The sequence below is a fragment of the Platichthys flesus genome, chromosome 20 (assembly GCF_949316205.1).
Source record: "Platichthys flesus chromosome 20, fPlaFle2.1, whole genome shotgun sequence".
Taxonomy (NCBI): Eukaryota; Metazoa; Chordata; class Actinopteri; order Pleuronectiformes; family Pleuronectidae; genus Platichthys; species Platichthys flesus.
The window spans coordinates 5,502,428-5,525,523 of NC_084964.1; the positions used below are offsets into that span (position 1 = coordinate 5,502,428).

General features: G+C 42.6%; 1 protein-coding gene across 5 annotated transcripts in view; it reads left to right on the forward strand.

The window, feature by feature from the left end:
* mprip (myosin phosphatase Rho interacting protein) overlaps positions 1-23,096 on the forward strand; it is a 40,144-nt gene that overhangs the window by 2,799 nt on the left and 14,249 nt on the right. For 4 of the 5 annotated variants that reach the window (XR_009924804.1, XM_062414123.1, XM_062414125.1 and 1 more), the window contains exons 2-14: positions 3,939-4,016; positions 4,380-4,445; positions 12,533-12,684; positions 12,775-12,859; positions 12,995-13,166; positions 13,349-13,793; positions 16,805-16,931; positions 17,948-18,052; positions 20,154-20,210; positions 20,702-20,770; positions 21,448-21,537; positions 21,701-21,810; positions 22,197-22,761. Coding sequence is in view for 4 of the 5 variants with exons in the window: in XM_062414123.1 (XP_062270107.1) it covers positions 3,939-4,016; positions 4,380-4,445; positions 12,533-12,684; positions 12,775-12,859; positions 12,995-13,166; positions 13,349-13,793; positions 16,805-16,931; positions 17,948-18,052; positions 20,154-20,210; positions 20,702-20,770; positions 21,448-21,537; positions 21,701-21,810; positions 22,197-22,761 (2,121 nt within the window). In the remaining variant the exon portion in view is untranslated. The remainder of the gene's footprint in view (positions 1-3,938; positions 4,017-4,379; positions 4,446-12,532; positions 12,685-12,774; positions 12,860-12,994; positions 13,167-13,348; positions 13,794-16,804; positions 16,932-17,947; positions 18,053-20,153; positions 20,211-20,701; positions 20,771-21,447; positions 21,538-21,700; positions 21,811-22,196; positions 22,762-23,096) is intronic. The other variant, XM_062414124.1, reaches the window with a different exon arrangement.

Sequence of the window (23,096 nt, forward strand, 5' to 3'; positions counted from 1 at the left end):
GCGATCATACTATCTGGTAGAGGTGGTGGGAGGCAGGACATTGATGGAGGACACAGGCAGGCTGAGGTTTACACGTACGTGGGAGGGACTGTGAGAGACAGGCAGGGATGCGATGGGACATGAGGAGTGGGAGCAGGAGTCACAGGGAGAGAAAGGAAGTTTGTGGTTGGGAAATCAAGAGTAGAGGTTCCCAGAGGCTGCGGCTCCACCACACACTGAAAAAGATTCTGACTAAAATGTACAGAGTGGAGTCAAAACTTTCAGAGCCTATAACGGTCACACAGATGTTCCAGTGCATTACCTGATTTGACCGCAGGCTGTTCTCTCAGTTGTTTTTATCATGTCACACCAAATAGAGTACAACTCCCATATCAATGGCTCTGTGCCAGCCTGTCCAATGTTTGTGGGAGGGCCTTGTATTTAGGATCACTGTTGATGGCATTTATTCCTTTTTGAGGACGCTGACTTACTGCCAATGGTTGGGTAGTTTCTGTAGCGGCAGAGTAGAGAAGCCAACTTTCTGTCTTTATGATAACTAATTTCAGATGGCACCCTGTAGTAATTGATATAATTATGCTTATTGCTGTCATTTGCTGACATGATTAGAGAGCTCATTGAAGGTTTGCCCAGGACTTGCTGGCTTTGTTGGACACAGTGCTAATGTGTGCAAATTAGTAATATTTTTGCACAAATGTGGCAACAGGAAGAAATATTAATGACAATACCTATGTTATGTGTCGAAACATCTGTTGGCATTTTAGTTATAGCCAATTGAGTAATTTGTCAAACACCATGCCTACACGGAAGGTTTAGCATGAGCAGCATGTCAGCAGACCGTCTGCAGCAGTTCCGGTGATCTGTACATGTCTTAACAGGCATTATTCAGTCACATTATTGTGACCAGCGTTTAGCAGAACCCAATACACAACACAGGAAAATAGACATGGGGTCACACTTTGGGTAATGTTTACGGGCCTACACTAAGAATATAATGTGAGTTGTTGCATGGCCTGTGACGGCTGGTTTGATTGATATAGGAGCATGCATGTTCGGGCTGACGTTTTGTTAAAAACAAGTGGGTGCAGGTAGGTTAGTGAGGGGATGTTCAGTTTGTGTTCTATTTGTGTTGAAACTGGTTATTAAGGTGGATATCCGTTGACTCCTTAAGCCTGAAACATGCTTCTGCGTTTTCACGGGCCCGTAAGCGCAAGAGCCCTTCCGGGTCCCTTACGTGCTTATGTATCCCTCCTTACGTGCTGACGGGTGTCGACCCCCTTTTCTAAAATTTACGGCAAAGCTCCGCAAGCTCACTCAGCCTGCAAGGCTGTGATTGGTCTGCTCTACATCCCTTCTGGAGCTGCATTTCCGGTTTCATGCCCCATAATACCGGCAGAAATCACGGAAGATTTAGAAGAACGAATATGGACCAAATAGAAGAGCACTTGGCAGAAGATATCCGACAGTATGATCACTTGTATAACCCGTCACTGACTGGCGGATTTGTCCGCCAGAAAAAGGCTACGAGGAGCCGCAGTGGCTATGTAAATAAACAATCGACGAAGAAGAAAGAAGGCGTCTCTAAGGTTGTCTCGACAAAAAGCATTACTCCGCCTAGTGTTCTGGCGCGGAATTGCTTTGTAAGACGCGCAACGGTTGGGGAAGCATGAATGAAAACGAGTCTTGCGCCACAGCGGCGTGAAAAGACGCAGACACAGTCGCAGAAGCATGTTTCAGGCTTTAGTTAAGGCATCTGTTAGTGACATTCCACAACTGTAAAGGAAAACACTTACTTAATTTGCATAAAAGATGTTGATGGTTGAACCCTCTGTTGACCTAATGGTTAATGCATATACCATTTAACTTTACGTCTATGGTTGCTCTACAAACAAAGGCAAAAATGATCCAAAACATCTTAAAAGCATATACATGGTTTGGATGTTGGACAGCCACAATGTTGAGCCAATATTGCGATGCCCCATCCTCATCAATACTGACAGAGGGTTGCTGCCTGCCGCACACAGACTACAATTTCAGTTACTGTCTACTATATCTTTGATAAATACAGTGGAAACTGGATAAAGTGATCAACAATTTATGGATCAAAAAGCTTGGGACATAATCGCTCCTATATAAATGCTGTAATAGTTTGGCTATATGATCAAGTAGTCCACCCACAGTGTTCTTTTATGGTCTTTTAATAATTGTTTAAACCCAAAAAAAAGTTATACCATTTTTTTAAATGCCTCTTATCAGCTCAGTTGACAAATCTGTTTTTTTTACCCAGTCAGAAATTTGTACAATGGCACTGTTTGTCTGTGTGTCAGCTCAAGAGAGAGGAAGTGAGCTAGCGCAGTCGGGATAGGCTGAATTAATTAATTAATGAGCGCAGCTATGAAGAAAGATTTTACTCATTTAAAAAGAGTGTTGAACATCATGTGATGATCAGTGTTGATATTGCGTCCTACCCAGCGACTCTTTGCATTACAGTGAGATAATTTAGTGATTTGCGTGTGTATCAGTCTGAATTAAGGAATAATTCTTTTTTTTTGTTAAATTAATAAAGTAACAAAAGCTCAATAGACACTACAGCACCTGTAGGGTGGCAATGAGTTGGTGTTGGGGTGTCACGGTTACATTGTTTTTATTACGGAAAATCAGTATATCCCCCGGTTGGAGGGGGTAGTGGGGGGGATGTTATTTGCAGGATCAGTGTACAGGAAGTTTGCTCCATTGTGTGTTATTGTAAGCGTGTGAGCAGGGATCTGTTTCTAAAGGTTTCTGAAACAGCTGCTTCTTGTTTTCCTCCTCATGGTTGTCTCTCTAGAGTTTGTACTTTTTTCAGGCTGTCTGTCTCAGTGCAGGACATTAAGTCACCAGTAAGAATCATCTTTGTTCAAATTACTACACCAATTTGAGTTATCTGGGCATAATACCTTTAATAGGCACGTCCATACAGGTTCAAGGAAGGAACATGTAGATTTATGACAGGCATGCAGTGACATGGAGCAGTTACAAGTCTTGTATAAGAGTAGCAGAATAATCATCATATCCTTCTACCTTGCAGCAGAAATTCAAGGGACAGGTTTATGGAAGAGGAGAGGGAATGATTGCTGGTTTGAGAACCGCTCGCTAATGGTTAACACTTGGCTGTCCTTGTTAATGGAGAGCAAAGAGCAGCAGGTTTACAGAGCCTACCGACTCCCCCGTAGGAGCAACCATTCAGACATGACCCTCCGGATAAAGTCCAGAGAATTGGCTACGGAGTTTGCCCAGAGTCTACCTTTCACACATGCACAACACATCGGGAGGTTTTCTGAACAGACGTGTTCACAACAGCATCAAATACCCTGAATTATTCATGCGAGAGGTTGGAGCAGCCGGACGCAGCCGAAAGAGACTGGGAAGTGTCATATTAACTCCGCTGCGTGGTCCACATGATTTTGTTTACCGCATCCCGACGCCTTAGCCTGCTCGTATCTCCAAAGCTCTCTTGACATCTTCATTGGTGTCACCCACGTGTCCAGGGTATGTCTGAAAGCAGCTTGGGTTTAAATGTTTCCATGACTTTAGAACTGTTGTGCCTCTGATGGGCTGCGGTAGCCCAGACGATGAACTCTGATAATGGGTTTAGATACATTTTCTGAGTTTTAAGAATGCAACTAGCCAGTCGTCATCTTTGTCTTTTGGTCTCATCTGCTGTGGGGGAACAAAGAAAAAAAGGTCATCAGAGCTGATGCACCAGAAGGATCACCAAGAGGTTTTGTGTGGCTGCAAAATGTACCTCGAAAGCAGTGGCAACATCTGGACCCCAAAAGGCTTCGCTTCCTCTTATTAACAGCATCTCTCTCTCCCTCCCATCCCCCCTCAGCTAACACTCTCTTCCAGTTTTAATGATTACCTAAATTGCTCTTTTTCCCTCCCCCCTCTCTCTTTTACAGGCTAAACCTATTTATGGTGGATGGCTTTGCTTGGCCCCGGAGGGAACGGACTTTGACAATCCTATGCAAAGATCCAGGGTAAGAACATGTTCTGTATATAGGGCTGCTTTTTTCTGTGGTCGGGGGATGTATACACATTTACAGTGTATATATATATATATATATATATATGCTTTACTCCCCTTAATGTAAATGTACTGGGCTGGAATTCATCATAAGCTATTTTCACTGTAATCTACAACCTTATCCTTGAAAGATAAATTGTGAAGCTTAACAGTCAAACTTTGCATTGTTGTTCTTTTCTGGAAAAATAATAATATAGCATTTTTTTCTTCGGTGCAAAATTTTATGTAAAAGCAGCATCTCAGTGATGTCACCCATAAAAACACCTACAGTGCTTCACAGTCAAGCTTTTCTGATCACAAGTATTTCTTCAAACAGAAATGGCAACGAAGATTCTTTGTGCTGTACGAACATGGCTGTTTACGGTTTGCCCTGGACGAGTCGGTAAGTTGTGCATCTTATCCATTACTCCCTTCTCTCTCTTCTTTTGTGCAATCAGGGTGTGAACTGAACCTAAAGGCTAGAGAAGTGTTGCATTTGAGGATGATAAGCGCTGAATTCAGTCTCCTCGATACAGTTCTTAGAGGTTAAGAAGAAGTTAATTTACAAAAGTCTGAATTACACGTTAGTATTTTAATCTTGGTTGCTGTAGGCAGTAATGTTATGTATACATACATAACTGCTTTAAGACATTCACTGACCTCCGAATAATCTCCTGAAAGTATCAGGAGGGGCTGTATGTCAGCATGCAAATGTCTGAGACAGTTGTTGTGGGCTGAGTTTCTCCTGCCGGCCCCGTAGGGAAAACAGATAATATCTGAATGAGAATAAATAGATATCTCAGAAAAGATGAACCATACACGTAGAAGACAGTGTCTTCAGATGTCAAGAGGGTTTTTTGGTTATGAGGGCAGACAGTGGTCTTGAAATTTCCTACATGAACCATCTTTCGCAGCGCCTTTCCCGCAGTAACCTTTTGTCGTGTGTCATATGTAATATAAAAAGTGTTCTTGTGCTGTTAGAGTGTAGCAATATATATCTATTTAAATATAATAATAATATAAGCAATGCAGTGAAGAGGTTTGGAGAAGCACAGAGTAAAAGGCTGTGAAGTCACCTGTTGCTGCCCACTGTAATCCTGTGTTTGTGGTGGCAGAGTGTCGCCCAGGGAATGTGACACGGGTGACCAAGCCCATACCTGCTAATCAGGCTGGAGATTGGACTGCTTGTGTGTAAACACTGGGGGGGTGCACACACACATACTCTACCCGGCAGCCTGCAGGACAACACACAGACACTGACTTTTAGTTTAACTTGACCCCATGTTTGTCTTTTAAACATAAAAGAGACATTTTCTGCAGGTGTGTCTCTGTTTGTGTGAGGAGCACCAACTGTGAGGGGAAAGGAGATGAGCTGACTTTGGAACAGCTCGACTGGGCCGCTGTGTATAAGCTAGACGTTTGAAGTCACATTTGGTAAATCTCTTTGTGTTGCCAGTGATGACAATGTGAGGAAACGTGGTTGTGCTTGTGCGAGTGCTTGTGCGAGTGCGTGTGCATGTTTCCACTGTGTAATGTGTTTCCAGTGACTACCAGGCGGCTGTGCAGTTGTGTTTTCCTCTCATTGTAACAGCGATTCCAAAACTGTCTGCCTTATTGTCCTGTGGTCTTTTCATCTGCTCAACAAGGCAGGAAAAGTGGGTCAGGGAAATGGCTGCTTTGTACTCAGGACTCTGAGGATCGGCGCTCTTTTAGGGTTAGGGTTAGGAACTGATAATAACACGTTAACTCTCTTGATCGCATCACGCTCATCGTTGTTTACACAGTATCCCGGGCCACTAGTGGAGGTTGGACATGATTTGTTTGAGGTCTGGGTTGAAGGCCATTCCCGTCCTGTGGCTTTATATGAATGCAGAGATTTACACAAGCAACACCCACCCACCCTTTGTCTTATGGCTCCTTTGATCACATTATCTCCACTCTTATTGCTGTTCATCAACAGACCGGCCCTGCTAATCCTCTCATAACAAGGAGGTCCGTGCCTGACAGTACAAAGTATTTTCTGCTTTATCTTGAATTGTAACCACGTCAAGACATCAGGGTTCAGGCGTAAGGTCAAGGACGTCAGGTCTCCTCCTTCGTGCTAATGTTTTGTGCTGAACAAGAGTAAAGCAAATCATTTGAATTTGATTGTGGTCCAAGACATTTTCATGATGTTCCAAGAAAGAAAATGTTATGCTGAAATTTAGATAGTATGTGCTTCGTAATTAATGTTAGTTGATTACTTATGCTTAGTTAAAAAGTACTTGTCATGGCTAGCTTTAGCAAAGGAAGGTCCTACTCTGATGTGTGTGGGCCATATTTCAGCCGTTGTTGATATTCCTACTTCTTGTATCAATACGAAATACTGCTTTTGTCATCCTTTTCCCTCTTTTCTCTTTCTGTTCTGGGCGAGCATTACACTCTTTATATGTCCTTATCATCAACTTTGTGCTTCATTCAAAATAACATTGGTAAAACAAGACTTGGTAAATGGATTTCATCTGCAATTTTCTCAACCTCTCATAACCATCTGACCCAGGGACAACATTTGGCACGCTGACCAATTTCTTTGTCTGACTGGACGTCTGTAGACATCTCACTGTCCCAGTGGCCGCTTGTCAGCTGACTGAGTTACTGTAGTGATTCCTCTCCCTTTCATTCCTCTCACATAATTAATTTGTCGGACCGTTAACATTTTTCAGACTTGAGTCTTTTTGACAGATCTGTAACGTAATTCTTGGCTGTCTGACAGGTTTTCTACCTGGTTCATTTGTACAAGAACTTGTTTTCACTCGCCATTTATTTATTTCCACTGTGGCCATAGAACATTGTGCACCAGCCTTCAGAATCTACCCAAACACTTAAGGCGGATTAACTCTGAAAGACCCAGTATGGGCAAACTCAAAAACACTCACTAATAAAAGAGTGTAGCTACACTGGTACTCACTCCTTTTATTAAGAGTATCTTTTAACTAGAATGGCACTCAAAAGAGCACATACCTCAAACAAGGCCCAACAGCCCCCTTAGAATCAATCAAGCCGCACCAAATTACAAACATTTGTCAGTCCTCTAAATATGCCCTGTTTCATCAAGATCAATGAATAATTTCTTGGGGAAATTGATGACAAAGTAAAAAAAAAAAAGCCCTGTCTCTCAATATTGATGCGTTTTCTGGATCCGTGCGAAAATATAATGGGTTCGTATTTGACTTATGTCCCATCCCTCTACCAAGTTTGGTAGAAATCTGTTTACTATATTTAACATAGTTCTGCTGCAGACAAAAAACACACAGATATGAGTGAAAAGCATAACTCACTTGGTGTAGATAATAAATTAACATTTAACTGTCCTGCAGAATAATATTAAGTATTGCCTCATATTAGGGACAGTATGGTATCTTTTCCTTCAGGAGCAGTATAGAACTCTATTTTTCTACTTATTTGCTATGACCCTCCTAATTTTCATTAGGTCACAGTCCCTTCATCACTAAATTATAAAGGAAAATGTGGTTGAGTGGAGCTGTTTTTCTAACATTGATTTTCCAAACATCTTGATTCCTCTTGGAGAACAAGGTCCAGGCCATGATGACATAGGATTTCTATTTTTCGCTCGGTAGACAGCAGGGTGCTATCTGAAGCAGTGGACTCTTTAAGCTGAACTATTTCCACCGCAAGCAGAGGGAAAGATGCTCTCCCCATCTGAAGCAGCATTCCTCCTCCAATGCCCTTATTTGGTGAACTGCAGTGAGCTTGCCGCCCCGGGGACCACAGAGAGCAGGAGAAAGGGAGCTCTAGCCCCTAAAATTCACAGAGGAAACGTCAGATATGCCCCAGACCCAGACATTCCACACACGGCCTGCCACAGCAAGCACCCAACTTGATAGTTAAACAGCCAGAGGAATAGTTTAGCAGGTACATCACTGCTACATACATGACTGATCAAATTGAGATGAAGATTGGATATGGACATACAGTGAGACAGGCAGTCTGAGAGAAATCTTCTAAAAAAGCAATAATATCATGAGACCACCCTGAAAGCTTCAGGGGCAAAAGGTCAACGACCATGAGAACAAGGCAGCTGAAGGAGGCGCAGAGGACAACTTCACTTCAGATCTGCTTCTGTCCCACATCATGTTGAAAGGGAAGAACAGTTCTGTCAATCTTATGTGACAGTGTAATAAAGTGGGGCATACACTGTACGACTTAAGAAATGTTGTTGAATTCCATATCATGCTGTACAGGTTATTTGTATGAGATGGAATCTCAAAGCTCACCATATATGTGCTCACTCTGTACAGTCTGATTGTCTGACCTGACTGCACACTGTATGTTGCTGTCAGCTCCTTCAGCCCAGCTCCAGCTCAGTATTGTTGTCAAAGAAGAGATCAAAGTTTGTTTGTGGTGTCCACAAACACACAAATGGCTTCCAAAATATGGACACTTGGTGATCTAAATTTCCTACTTAGAGTGTTTTGCCATTTCACAGTGAAGAAAAAAGTTGAATTTGGACTATTGCTTCCTGATAATGCTTTGACTATGCAGGAGCCTGACGACGAAAATTGAAGACATATCAGAAACTAATCCGGCCATCTGCGGTCATGAGTTTTTAATTGCTCCACGTACCCCTCTGTCCACTGCACAAGAAATGATGCTCACGAAAGCTGAAATTTAGTCACTCTAAAATGAGATGTGCTCAGAAATCAGTTTAAATGTGCTCAAATTGCAGTGTATGCTTGGTTTAAACCACTTTACTACATCACTGTTCTCAATTCTGTGCTGTTTGATTTCTGGAAAGATTTGCATCACAGTTGACACAGCATCAACAGTATTTGGAGGAACCATACTGGCGGCTTCTGTCTGTTGAGTGTGTTGATGGAGGGCACTGTGTCGAGTAACATGTACCATAGAAAGCAGCGGTCTCCTCTCCACAGGCTGCTGTGGCGAACTTGCCTTTGGCTCATCCTATAAAAGCCTCCTGGAGGGTTTATCATTTATGGAGTGCGTGTTTTCCACTTAATTCCACAGCTGGCTCCGTTGTTTCTTTTCTCCCTTTCTTACATTTTTTTTGAGAAAGTTTACAGCTGGGCCTGGACTCCAATAAAAAGTAAAAATTTGAGCACAGGGCAATTACCCTATAGACCCATCCCTTTTTGGTTTGAAGCATTTTTACTCATCAATCTCCTGTGGGTTGTTTTGTCTCTGGTTCTGTCTCATAGTGTGTTTTATAGCACCTCATGTCATGTCAGCCAGAGTGGATGAGGTCTCAAGAGGAGTATTTAGCTTTTAATAATATCTCACAGCAAAGCTAAAAATACTCAGTCTCATGGTTGAGATACACAATTGGAGGATATGGAAATTGGCCAAGTTGTGTAGAAATCCAACCCACAGCAATTTGTTTGCCTTTTGAATGGTAGCCCTGGCAGATACATCTCCTTTGTTTTGCTGCTAGTGGCAGTTTCCAAGCAACAAGTGGCTTTTCTAGTCTCAGCACCAAGGATTAGCTGGACTTTAGAAATCCAGGCTCCACATAAGACAACACATAACACACAAAATTCACCTTCAGGCAATGTGGGCGTCTCCTTCGCCTGCGCTTGATGTCATCCACTTACTTTGTGGATGGACAGTGGGAATTTTCCAATGTTAGGTATTAATTGGATCAAACTGAACTACATTTATATAGTATAAGAAATGCAGTTAAAATATGTTTTGATAAAGGTACCCTAGCTGCTAACAATAAAAAGATTTATGCTGTCTAAGTCTTCGATTGTTATAGCCCCTATTCACTGCTGGAACTTTAGCACTTTAGTTCCAGGTGCCTAAAGAATTTGGTGAGGAAAATCCCTGGAGAAGCAACACATGGTCATCTTGCATTAATGACCCTATTCTCACACTGTATTGTAGTGCTTTGTCTGTATGGAACGAAGGGGTCTCTTCAAGGAATGTCTCAGATTGAATGGAAGCTTCCACTGGTGTACTGTTCAGTGATGTTGAGGTTTTCATCATCCACGGTCTCAAACAAAAAAAGGTCGACACTGCTCTTGACCTGCTCATCAAACACACACAGGTCTATAGACCACTGGTCAAAGCAGAATTTGCAGTTATCAAGATAAGTTAAGCTTGCTCACCTCTCACTGACATAAATCACCATCGCAAACCATGGTAAAGTTCTGACCAATCAGGTCACTGGCGAACCAGATTTATTGATCTAAAGATTTCCAGCAGGGAAAAAAGAGTTTAGGAGTAATGAATGTCAATGATGTAAATTACACAAGTGTGTATTTGCATAGATATCCAATCATAAGTTTATAAGTGGTCACTGGAGATGCATTCTACAATCAGGTGTGAACTGATGCACAAAGAGCTGTTGAATTGGGATAAGATCACTCAAGTCGAATGATTATACTAGGGCTACACAGGGCCCAGATTTTGTACATTCACATTACAGTAGAGTGGGTTTTTCCCTCTGTCTGTGAAACTTGTCATGACGGCTGCAGCTAAGGTTGCCTACTTTGTGTTGATGCCATGGTGTCTTTATGTTTCTTTGGTCAAAAGTCTCTGAATCACAATTGCATTAGGAATCACATCCTCTCTCTCTCTCTTTCTCTCTCTCTCTCTCTCTCTCTCAGAGAGAGAGAGAGAGTCTTTTCCACAAGTGTCCACTTGTGAGCGGTGTGATTGTCGGGGAGCTCATATTTTTACCTGGATCAAATATTCAAAGAAACCACTCTTGCTCAATGAGACACTGCAGCATGTAGAATGGACTTCCCAAGTCAGTCTTGTGGGTGCCTTTCGGTGTTTTTTGTTTTTATATCTCTTTTGCACCAAAATGTGTGGGTATGCGCAGGTTTTTTAAACATGGCGATTGACTCCTTCTCTATTCTCGGTAGAGGCATTGACCTTTCTGTGTTTGTGCTGGTGAGTCATTCAACATCATGGATGTGCCAGATATTGTGGAGCTCTCTCACCTCATTGTCTAGCCAGTGTTGAAACTTGCATGTTTGAAATTACATATTGCTGTTGCACAACAAAAACAACAATTTGTACACAAACATTCAGGGCTATTTACACGCCAATACCCACATGCGTGTCATACCATCACACCAGGGTGTGATGGTATGACAAAGGTGCAGGCTCGGTGTCTACACTGTCAAAACATAGAAGAAGAAATAATCATGCTCAATCATATGTCATTTTTTTATCATTTGACCTGAGAGTGAATGCCCATTGAGTCCGATTCATTGCAGGCACAAGCCTGATGTCAGTGTGTTTTTCACCAGTGGAAAAGGGCCTTAGCAGCTGTTTGAGCTGCACCTGAATGTCATGCTTCCCCTGCAGTTTCTGCAAAGTTGTTTAGTGCTACATGCTACTGCTAGATTCGGCAAACTCTTTGAACTCTGTTGTTAATTCTTTGGATGTTTCATCAAATAGCTAGCGTTAGAGGAGCCATTCGTCACCCCTCCTCTTGATAGATTTTATCAATAAAATGTCGATGTGACCTAGGTTGAGCACAGTGCAGGGTTCACCATCACTTTGGCAGTCATTTACCACGGCTACTTAATCTCAAACGTCTTTTTTTTTTCCGTCTTGAGGAAATTCTTCCACAGCGCCCAAAGTGCGACGCAGTTTGCCATATTTGGCAGCCCACAGGGGTTTAAAGGCAGATCTTAATAAAGCTGGATCTGTGTGCAGTGGCCTTAAAAGGAGCTGGAAAAGAGACCAAGCACCTGTTTTACATCTGTAGGAAGGCACAAACCTCAGCAAAGCCGGATAACAGAGCCACAGGATTCAGAGCAGACAAAGAACAGGTTAGAGGAAAGGAAGTTTATGGAATTTTTTTCCCACTCTGATGTTAATGAGACAATACGTTATTGAATTAATTTGACATCTATTCACATAAAACACAAAGAAAAAGTAACATTGGTGATTTGGCTGTGGCCAGAGTTACAAATGTCATTGCTGGTTTATAAAGCAGACAAAGCTCTAAGTTCTTCACTGATCACACACACAAAGCCGCTTTAGTCTGGCATCCCATTGCTGTCATCTCCCCTTTCCACTCACCCTGCGCTGCAACTGAAAGGATTTAACTAGTTACCATGGTGAGCTGGTGATTACACACAAGTGTCTATACAGTACAGGCATGATGTGCCCTGAAGTCTGCCTGTGAAATAGAGAGGCAGGTGGGATTGGATGAGAGATACGGTAAAAACCCACAAAGCCAAGTCTTTGAGACCCTGATGGAACACCCATCATATATGGAATCAAACCAGTGACTCAAGCATCCTGTTTACATTTTCTCCACATTTGTTCATTTTAAGATCCACTCTTGCACTTCCTTTTAAATGTCCCTGGTGTTGTAATACTTTATTTATTTGTGTTTAAGCAAACTTCACCTTTGCTGTTATTTAATTATCTGTATTCAGTTATACATTCAAAGGGTAAAGTAATAGACTATAATGTACAATAAACAGTATTGTCATGTTTCTCCTGTAGCCAAGCACACTGCCTCAGGGAACCGTGAATATGAACCTCTGTGCAGACGTCATCGATGCTGAGCCCAAGACCGGCCAGAAGAACTCCCTGTGCATCATCACGCCAGACCAGGAGTTCTTCATCAGAGGAGAGAATAAAGAGATCATCAATGGGTGAGTTGTCTGGCTGTGGCTGTTACTGGCTTTGGCGGGGTTCAGATGTTCATGCGCAGCTGTCAGAAACACACTGTGTGTCTGTTTCAGGTGGAGTGAGCAGCTGGTGGTTTACCCCCGCACCAACAAACAGAACCAGAAGAAGAAACGCAAGGTGGAGCCTGCGACCTCCCAGGTAATCTCTTTCACATCATACAAAAAGGATGCGTGTCATAGCTTGATAACACACACCCCCATTTATTGTTCCTTTACATTACCTTTTATATTCTTTTTAATTCTATATACTGTACTTGTATATGCTCATCACCAGGAGCCAGGTCCAGCCAAGGTAGCATTGACTGGCTCCGGTATCCCTGAGGCAGAGAAGGTTCCAGACTCCAGCTCCATAATCTGGCAGGAGGAGCTGAACCAGAGGGAGGCTGAGGCAGCTGTAGTCTGGGCCACTGCTGACGTGCCCCCAGGATCACCACTGCCCTCCACAGGTAAGGAGGAAAAACTGCTTTTTACACAGGTATCCTGTATAGTGTGTACAAAGTGTTTGAACTGAACAAACATTGTAAATGTTCTGTAAGTAACAGACACAAATCAGCTAACGTGAAGATATTGACAGACAGAACAGTACAAATTGTTAAGACGCTCTGTGACACCCTCTGTTATTGTCAAGGTGAATGTGCGTCTGTGGGCCATGGCTCAGATGCAGGCTCAGTCAATGGCGACGAGGTGGACCGGGGAAGCTTGCCAATGCTCAGCTCTGTTCCGCAGCCACCCAGCGACGTTCTCTCCCCCTCTGGCTCCTGCTCCAGCCTGGGAGGAGTCCCACGCTGCCTCTCCCCAGCCCCCAGCGACCCGTTTCCCTCTGGCAGCTCCCTGCTCTCCAATGGCTCGCACATCAGCGGCTCGATCAGCTCTTTGGACTCGGATGCCAGCGGCAGCACAGTGACCAGCACAGACAGCCACCCCACCTCCCAGAGGGGCAGCCATCCCTACAGCCACCACGACACGCCGCGGTCCAGACGGCTGGAGGCTGAGGCCAGAAAGGCAGAGAAGAGGAGTCGGTATAGGAGCCCTGACAGGCAGGAGCGGGAGGCCGTCCTCAGCCCCGAGAGGAGGTCAGCATCTGTTTTTGAATTCACCCATAATGGTGTCCCCAAATGTCCCTTTTTTATAGTTTCTCTCATACCTGACTTTAACTCAGTGGTTCCCAGCTTTTCGACTTGTCCCACAACACCTAAGGTGCCAAATACACACACACACTGTAAAAACCCTATTCATTGTTTAGAAACAAACAGCTAATATAATTACCTGAAGCAAATGGCGATGTGAAATACAAAAAAAACATTTGATGGCTTTACCATTTGGCTTCCTTTACATTTCCCCTAAAGTTTATGAACATTAAAAAAAAAAAAAAAACGGCAAACTCAGAAGAAGCCAAGATATCATGATTTTGAATTAAAGACAATTGATATAATATTTAAATACAAATATACCAGATACTGATTTTAGGCAGTAAAACATTTCTGATACTGATGTATATTTAAATATAAAAACAGCCTCACTTTGACTGATGCAGTAATTATTATTTTTTACTGAAAGAGGCCTGTATGACAGAAAAACACACACTTACATGGGGGTGAGACTATAGAGGAAGTGATATAGTTAGTCTGATAACACCTCTCTCTCCTCACTGACAAGTGAACAGTTGAATCCGTCTGTTATTTAACCTGATGAACCGGCTTAGTAGACTGCCTTCTTCGAATCTCAGCTCTGTGCTACAGACACCAGGCTCTGGAAATACTTGTGCCGCAGGCTTATCCTTTTAAAGGCATGTATACACACACGCAGACACACACATGCTCAGAGTCTAGTGACGCGCAACGCTTTTGATGTGCACTCCCACAACTGTGGTTTTAATGGAAGAGAGGGAAATGCTGTATTTGGTGAAATTGGGACGTATGGAGATTCGTCATGTGCTCAGAATAACCCTTATGTTTGAGTCTCTGAGAAAATCTTGTTCTTACAAGTCAATCCTCCCCTGCACTGTTCTTTTATTTATTCCCCCCGCCCTGGTAACATCTGTGGCAGAAGACATTATGAATGATTTCATTCTCATGAACATACATCCCCTTCTTGTGAACACCGTATCTCAGGAACGTCTCAAGGAAAATGTTTCCAGTATGATCTGATAAGATCAGTGGTTTTAAAGGTGACCACAAAATATGTTCTTGGCCATGACTCCCTAATTAATTCACCAAGTTTGACAAATTTGCCTATAATGATTAAGTGATGGTCCAAAAGGCCAAAGGTCAGTCCCACTCTGACATCATGATGTTACCTATCTGGCCATTGTTCAACACTATATGTAAGGAAAAGAAGGGGAAATTGTGACCATATTCCAAGAAACTTGATTAGTTGGTGGGGGCATCAAACCGTGATGTGTCCATGTTAGTATCAGCTCTCACAGTCTTTCCATTCAGTAATCTGCCTCTTGACCCCTGTGCCGTTCATGGAGAGGTCACAGGTCTCACACAAACAGACCAGTCGAGTTGAGGTGGGGGCATCTTTTTCCTCCAGGCCTGCTTCCTTTTCCATTCAGTTGCTCCATCCATACCAGGCATGAAAGGAAAGGGAGGAGTGCCCACATACTCACTCTTGAGCACATTACTCAAGTGGACCACTTGAGCCAGTTTGGGGTTTGAGCAGACGTGCCTCGGACTTAAGCTCCTTCTAAGACACGAACTTTGCCACATACGTGTGATGGCAGTTTCACATCAGCTTCCTGAATAAGTGTCCCTTTTATGTAAATGTCAGTACAATAGACACACTCCTGGAAGGTCATATTTCTACAATCTTGCCTTTTATTTTATTCTGTTTTATTTTAGTCTTACATTTTTATCTATTTTAAATTCTTTCCTTTATTTTAAATTCTTTCCTAAGTCTTTGTTTATTGATAGAACGTTCTTATTGATCTCTTATTTCATGTCTTTTGATTTTATTGTTAAGCATTTTGAGCTGCATTTTATGTATGAAAGGTGCTGTGTAAATAAATGTATTATTATTAATAGCCAGGAATCGTGTTTGACAAATATTATTAAGATCGATTGCAATCAGGACAGTTTAACGCAACCTTCCCACATCAGATTTTTGATTGTAACAAATTTACAAAAGCTTTCCTGGAATCAGGCCTGGAACACATTAAGGTCATATGGTGGATGTTTGGCCTCACACTGTCCTTATCCCTTCTCCCTCATTCCCTTTTAAGGACTGCAGCTTTGGCTGGAGAGTCCCCAAATAAGGGCAGAATTTAGACAAAAGAGTAATATAATTTCCCACTCACTCTCATCCTCTTTCTCTCTCTAATGCAGATTCTTCCCTCATTTAACAAAGATCCTGTGTGGGAGTGTGTCAGAGTTGGTAGCGTACTATGTCACAGTTTGAGGAAGGTTGCAGATGAACACTAATGAGTGTAGGCTGTTACCTCTTTCCCTCAGTTCTTCAGATGCAGTTTTTCACAAATGACCTAATGTAGGATAGCTCTTTAGGACCAGGTGGCTGTACTCCTTAGCCTCCTTAAGTCTCTTCGATCTTCACCTTGACTTGTTAGGCACTTATCTGGCTCAGCTAGCAAAGCCGTGTTAGTCGAAGCTTTGATTCGTCCATGGTGACCTGCCTGAAATGTATTCCTAGATTACACCTAACATTGTCGTGCTGTTTGCTATTTATACAGTAGCATTGACAAGGTCTTAACAATGACTAAATATATATTGTCTTCCAGTGGCATGGGTGTGTTTGCACTGAGCTAGGCTGCAGGCAACCATAGAATGGCTACAAGCTGCTTTAAAATAAAGAATCCGTTTTGGTTTGCCATTTTAAGTCTTTCTTTAAGTAATGTGCAAAAGTTATAAAGCTAGAAAAAAGAGTTATCAGGCCCGGCATGGATGTACAGTAAACAAAAACACGTGATCTCCACAGTGTAATTTAATGTTTCGTCCAGTCTCTGCCTGCTGTGCCAGCCCTGACCTGAACACTCTTTGTTGTTAGCAGAGAATCACCTTCCCTAAAAAAAAAAGATTTTAATCAATGTTACCTAACTCTTTTTGTCTGCATATGTTTTGGTTTGCAGTCGCTCTGGCGTTATTGAGAAGCTGGAGGCCTTGGAGCTGGAGAATCAAGAGAAAATGGAGGTGGAAGAGCTGGGGAGGACCGGAGAAAGACAGGGCCGAAGTGAGCACAGGCGCTTCAACAGAGAGGTAATGTCAGTGTCTGTGTTTGTGTGTTTGTGCACTTGGACAGTGGTTTACAATAGATATGGCAAGACTTGTAAACTGTGTTTTTTAAACAACATCACATGACAGAGCAGATGTGAACTCAGCTCTGGACCCGCCAGCCTGGCTTCTGCCTTTTTTTAATTCTTCTATCAAAGCACCTCCCCCCACTCCTCCTCCATCTTTCCCCTTCACCCTCTTCCCTCAAACTCTCCCTCTCGCTGTCCTGTCTTTGTTTTGTTTGTAGGTCAGAGGTCAGCCGCGTGTGCTGTATTCATTTCCAGTTTCCATTCTGCGGTGGGATTCCCCTGGCGATTATGCTTCCCTTTCCCACCCTGGCCCTCAGTGCACAGATAAAATGACTTTCGAAACACAGAGACCAAACAACACTGATGCGCTCAGTCACAGTCAGACACTGTTAAACATGTGGGCTGTTTTGTCTTGGCCCTATTTCTTTGTCAGTCTTGTGAAAATATCACTTACGTGTACAGTTAAAGATGCCAAGACTGCTTGTGTGCGTCATTCCGCGCACACACACACACACATACACACACACACATAGAAACTGAGATGTTTGGAACTAATGATGAAGACACTTAAAACTGCTTCATTATCAGGTCTTTACGATCATGATGTCACCCTCACTGATTACACTGCCTCGTGTATTCCCAGTGTAAGTGAGTGGTCAATTGATATACGTTTTCCAGCATGTTAGTTTGGACACCGATCAAAACTCATATGGAGCCAATACGCTTGTGTGGGCAGAAAGAGTTTTAATTTGAAAACGCCATTTTTCAGACAAAAATGCAGTATGGCTGTAGCCTATAGGGGAATTGTGATATTTGTTTTTCAAATATTGACTCTTGATTTATTAACATTGTGTTACATGTCCAAGTTGCTTTTTTATCTTCTATATCATCATCTATATTCTCATGTCTTTCATGATTAATTCACATTATGTGTCTGTAAAATAAACAAAAACTTAACGGTGTGTTCCGCAGGAGCAGAGGCATGATGTTGGTCAGGGTCGCAACTTCCCCTCCACCCTGCCCCCTCTGAGGAGAGCCAAGTCCCTGGACCGAAGGACCACTGAGTCAGTCATGACTGTGAGTGTTTCATCTCATCTCTTTTGTAAAACGCCATCCTCTCAAGGTGCAACCCTGGCAAGATGTGATGCATGAAAACATGCGTCATCCAAATATTTTGGTAGAGTAAATGACGCGTTATTGAGACCAGGGGGTTGTGTTTATTAGAAGAGGATGAAATGCATCATGTTTATAAATGAAAGGACTCCTGGAAGCTGCTTTAGGCAAGTTATCTGAGAAGGTGTTATAGAAAACGCAGAATCAGCCATCGATGCTTACAGAAGTGCGTGTTTTTGACATTAGGTTTAGACATTAATGTCAGTAGTACATTTCTTGTCAGGCTCACTAACAGTCAAAAAACCCACAGCAGTCAGTTTGTTTTCATTCAAAACTAAAAGTGTAAATAACCAGACTGTACAGCATGCCATTGATTATATTCTAATTTTCTACTGGAAAAAATTACAGAAAAATCCAAATTTAATTAACTGATCATTTCACTGACAGTGAAAGGAAGCGTCTAAATCTGCACTAGCTGCTTGAATCGTCCCAGAATGCTCCTGAAAATCCTGTCGATTTGCTACTGACAAACTATTGCACTTTTGGAGGGGTTTAGTGATAGAGACTAGTCCTTAGAGCTCAGGCGCGGGGAATTCAGTCAGCAGACGATAAGGTTTAAGTTTGGATTTTGCACTGATTGTGTTTGACATTAACTAACGCACAACCGGCAAATTTTCCCTCAGAAGGCCGGTGTGTTTCAGTGAGTCTGTACTCTTCTAGACAAAGCCTCTCCTGTTCCCGCTAAGCTGTAGGATCCAGGGTCAGCTTCAGTGCCAGATCTTCAGCTGAGCGGAGCGAAGTCGCTGGGTTGTTGTTGAGGCTGGGAAGCTAGAATCGGTTAGGTAACAGCGTTAGGAGAATTAAATATTGAGAAAGGTCTGTGTGGACATTCTCCGACAGTGTGCCACTGGGTTTACTTGGCAGCTTTTAAAAACAGCCTTTCTCAGAGTTTGATGGGGGGGTTGTGATACACACATAATATTAGTATTTTGAGATGCCGTCAGTCACTAAACAAGATTTCCTTTTTCAACCCAACCAGATATTTTTGTGATTTTAAACCTCCAGCCTTGACCTTTGACTTTCTCCAGTAGGTTGAGACAAAGAAAATTAGCATTTATCCAAACTCACAACTGTTATCCTATTTAACATTGTGTGAAAACACCTGACATAAGTGTGTAGTTGAGTTGTTATGTGTAGTAAGCTGCATTTTTCCCTAATAATTCTCTGGCCTTGATGTGGTGGTGCGTAGGTGTGGGTGTTGTAGGCCAAACCTCCCTGCTGCAGGGGGCAGTGCAGCCCCCTCCCCTCCAGGTTATATGCCTTATTCTGCTCCCCTTGTGTGCAGATTGTGCCCACTGCGTGCACCCATTTTTGTGCCATGAGTGCTCTGATACGCGTGTGTGATTGTCACAACTTACCACTGCTTCCTCAGGCCATTTTCACATTTATGAGTGTTGGGTCACGGTCACACATATGCGAATGCAGGTTAATGTCGTGGGTCAATGTTCAACAAAGTCTAGCCCCACGCAAAGCCACGCTGGATTTGCTTTGTCACAGGAAGCGGCTGTTATTCTCGCACCCTCACTGAGATTAGAAGTGAGCAGCAGGCCGTAGGTTTGCTGTTCTCATATGTGTGACTTTACCCTTAGTGTTTCTCCCACTGTGTGGAATAACAGCAGACTACAACAGTGACTGAGCACTGGAGCTGGAGTTGCACAGAACAGCAGCTAAGTCTGGCAGAAGTTGCCCCTGTCCAGTGGATCACATTTAGACCATCTCTCATCCACCGCTTTTAATTAGTCTCATCCATTGGTTGGGTCAACTTCTACCCCCAGCATGTGTTTCTGCTTCTTACAGTCACATCAGTCAGAATCATTTATGAATGGTTGTATGGGCGAATTGTTTTAGTTTGTGTTATGTTGCTGTATTTTAAGGTAAGTGCTGGTCATCCATTGCAGCACTTTTTTAATGAAAAAGTCACATGATGTGCATGTTGACCGTTTGTACACTTTTCAACTCTATTTCACATATTTTCAATATTCTTTCTTACTTCTCTTTTTTTCAGCCGGATTTACTGAACTTCAAGAAAGGTTGGATGGTGAAGCTGGATGAGCAAGGCCAGGTACCATTAAGTACTAATTTCTCAAGTCATAACCTACGATCGTCATTTAACTGGTGAAGTAAAATCAGCTTTAAGGACCAACGTCAGTCTCAAGAGTATATACAATTTATAAAAAAACAACAGAAAGACCGACACAGGGCCGTAAATGACCATATGTCACTGGCATTTATATTAAAAAGAGTGTTGTAGTCAAAAGCGAGTTCAAACAGCATCTGAACTGTCCACCTACTGAATGTCTGTAGCCATCTGTGACATGTGATGCCAGACTTTGAAGCCGTTTCTTCAATCAACCTAAAAGACAAAAAGAAAGACATTAAAAACCTGAAGGCTTTAAAGTAGATATTTGTAAGATGTGATTGACATGCCAACTCTGCTGCCACGAAGAGCAGTTTTTATCGACAAACAGGATGTTTAATATGAGATGTCTTCTCTAACATGCTGTCCAGAACTCTGTCTTCAGCTTTTCTCTTATTTTCCTCTCCACATTGTAGTGGAAGAAATACTGGTTTGTGTTGACGGATCACAGCCTGAGATACTACAAGGATTCAATAGCAGAGGAGGTGAGCTAATAAATTTTAATTTCAGTATCATTTCAAACTTTTCTTAGTTCAGACCTGGTATTTAAATGCATTCTGAGAGATCCGATCACAACTGGTAAGCACTAAGTTCATCTGTTCATACCTGGCATAACATTTTTGAATGTGTCTCCTGTGAACACTTCTAATCAGATGTCACTTCCCAGCTCTTTATGCAAATACACAAATGCATAATATCTGTTTGGGAAGACCAAATTATGTCTTGACCCATTGAGTTTACAGATGTGACTGTTGTCACTGCGTGCGTGCAAGTGAGAGAGTGAGAGATGGTTCAAGTGGAGCTCTGATTTTTAAGAATGAATTTAGGCATTAAAAAAAATTGTTGTTATGTAGTGTGGTTAGTGTGGATGTTGTGAAGGTGGCCACAAACAAATCAACCTGAGGGCACTTAAACTGTAAAATCCTTCTGATCTTGGCTGGTCAGAGATGTTAGCTGAGTGGGTGGTCCTTCACATGTTGCCCAGGATGCATTTGCATTCACACAGCTAAAAGAATGTGGTCACTCGCGTCCTATGGACACATTTGGTTCAGAAACTGAATTTACAACTAACCACTTGTGATCTGATCATTCAGTTCGTAAGTTAATACCAAGCTTGAATCAATGTTTCACGTTGGGCATGTCTTATCTTTCCTCACCTCAGGCCGCTGATCTGGATGGGGAGATTGACCTGTCCACTTGCTACAGTGTAACTGAGTACCAGGCTCAACGCAACTATGGTTTCCAAATACATGTAAGATGCTTTGTACGACTATGAATGTTTGTTTATTCAGGCATTTTTTTTAACTGTATAGGGTTTTTGCCTCTGTTTGCTGTACTTTTTTTGTTGCATTATAGAGGTATGTCTTTTGTTATGGTAATTCAATATATAATTCATGGTGCTTTAAAACGTTTAGACGCGGGAGGGAGTGCACACTCTGTCCGCCATGACGGCAGGTATACGCAGGAACTGGATCCAGGCGGTCATGAAGAACGTCAGGCCCTCCACTGCCCCTGACGTGGCGAGGTCAGCACACTCATGTCAACTGTATCACACATTTCAACCATAATGATGATAAATGATGCATGAAAATGGTATTTGATTTGTAAGATTCTGTATAGTTTTTCTAATACAACATGGTGTCATTCTTTTCATTTAAAACAAGTGACTGTAAGTCTTCTGCATTCTGTGTATAAAGGCATAAAGTAATGAAGGCAAGATGAAATATTACATTTAGATCGCCTGTTAATAAATGTTGGTGTTAATGTACATTGAAATAACTTTCCCACCTCAGAGTAACAAGCTCCCAATAAACACAAATCTCAGCTGATTGCGACACAGTGGAAACTGGGCTTCAGGTTTGGGTCCATCACTTTGTGGCTGAAACTTACCTTTCTTTCACTTCATTCCAGCTCGACTGAGGATCATGGCTCCTTCTCTGCCTTGGAAGGTCTGGTTAGACCAGACGTCACTCAGGACTCCCCTTCATCAGAGGCCTCTGTAGAGAGAGAATCCGCTCCGGGCGTCACAAAGAGCCGGGCGCGTGAGCGACGAAGAGAAGGCCGCTCGAAGACCTTCGACTGGGCAGAATTCAGACCCATCGCTCAGGCTCTGGCTCAGCAGAGGGCACAAGAGGCTGAGTGCCTTCAGGCAGACTTGGGAGAGCTTGAGCGGAGCCGGAGGCGGGAAGAGAGGCGGAAAAGGTATGAGTCTGTGACCAGCTCATCGACAGAACCCACATCCCCTAAAGAGGCAGTGAGGACAGACTATGAGAGTGGAGAGGGAGTTGGACAGTCGGATTCATTAGGTCCCACGACTTTGGAAAGGCAACAGAGGGTGGAGGAGGTGATAGAACAACACTGGCAACAGGTGGAGAAGACACCCATACGGGACGAGAGAAGGGTGGCCCTGCCCACCACAGCACAAACCAGAGAGACGGCAGAATTGGAGAAGCTGTTGGAGAATTACAAGCAAGGGGTACATTTCCTTTTTTAAGTTCTTTCTATTCTATTGCATAAGTTTAAAATTGAGTAAATAAAAGCAAACTGGACTTATTTCATAATGCTGAGATAAACTCAATCGGTGATTTACGTAAACATTGGCCCTGCAAGGTCCAGGGCGGTTTGAAAATCTAGATTACATTATTAGCCATTTCAACACATAAATGCAGAGTTTATATATAGATTTGGTCATAAATGTCATTTTAAAATCACTATTAATGTGTTTTATCAAAGAACGGTTGTATAATTTATTAGTTTCACATGATTTCTTTAACTAATCAATCACCAACTACTTGTTTGAGCTATAATTGT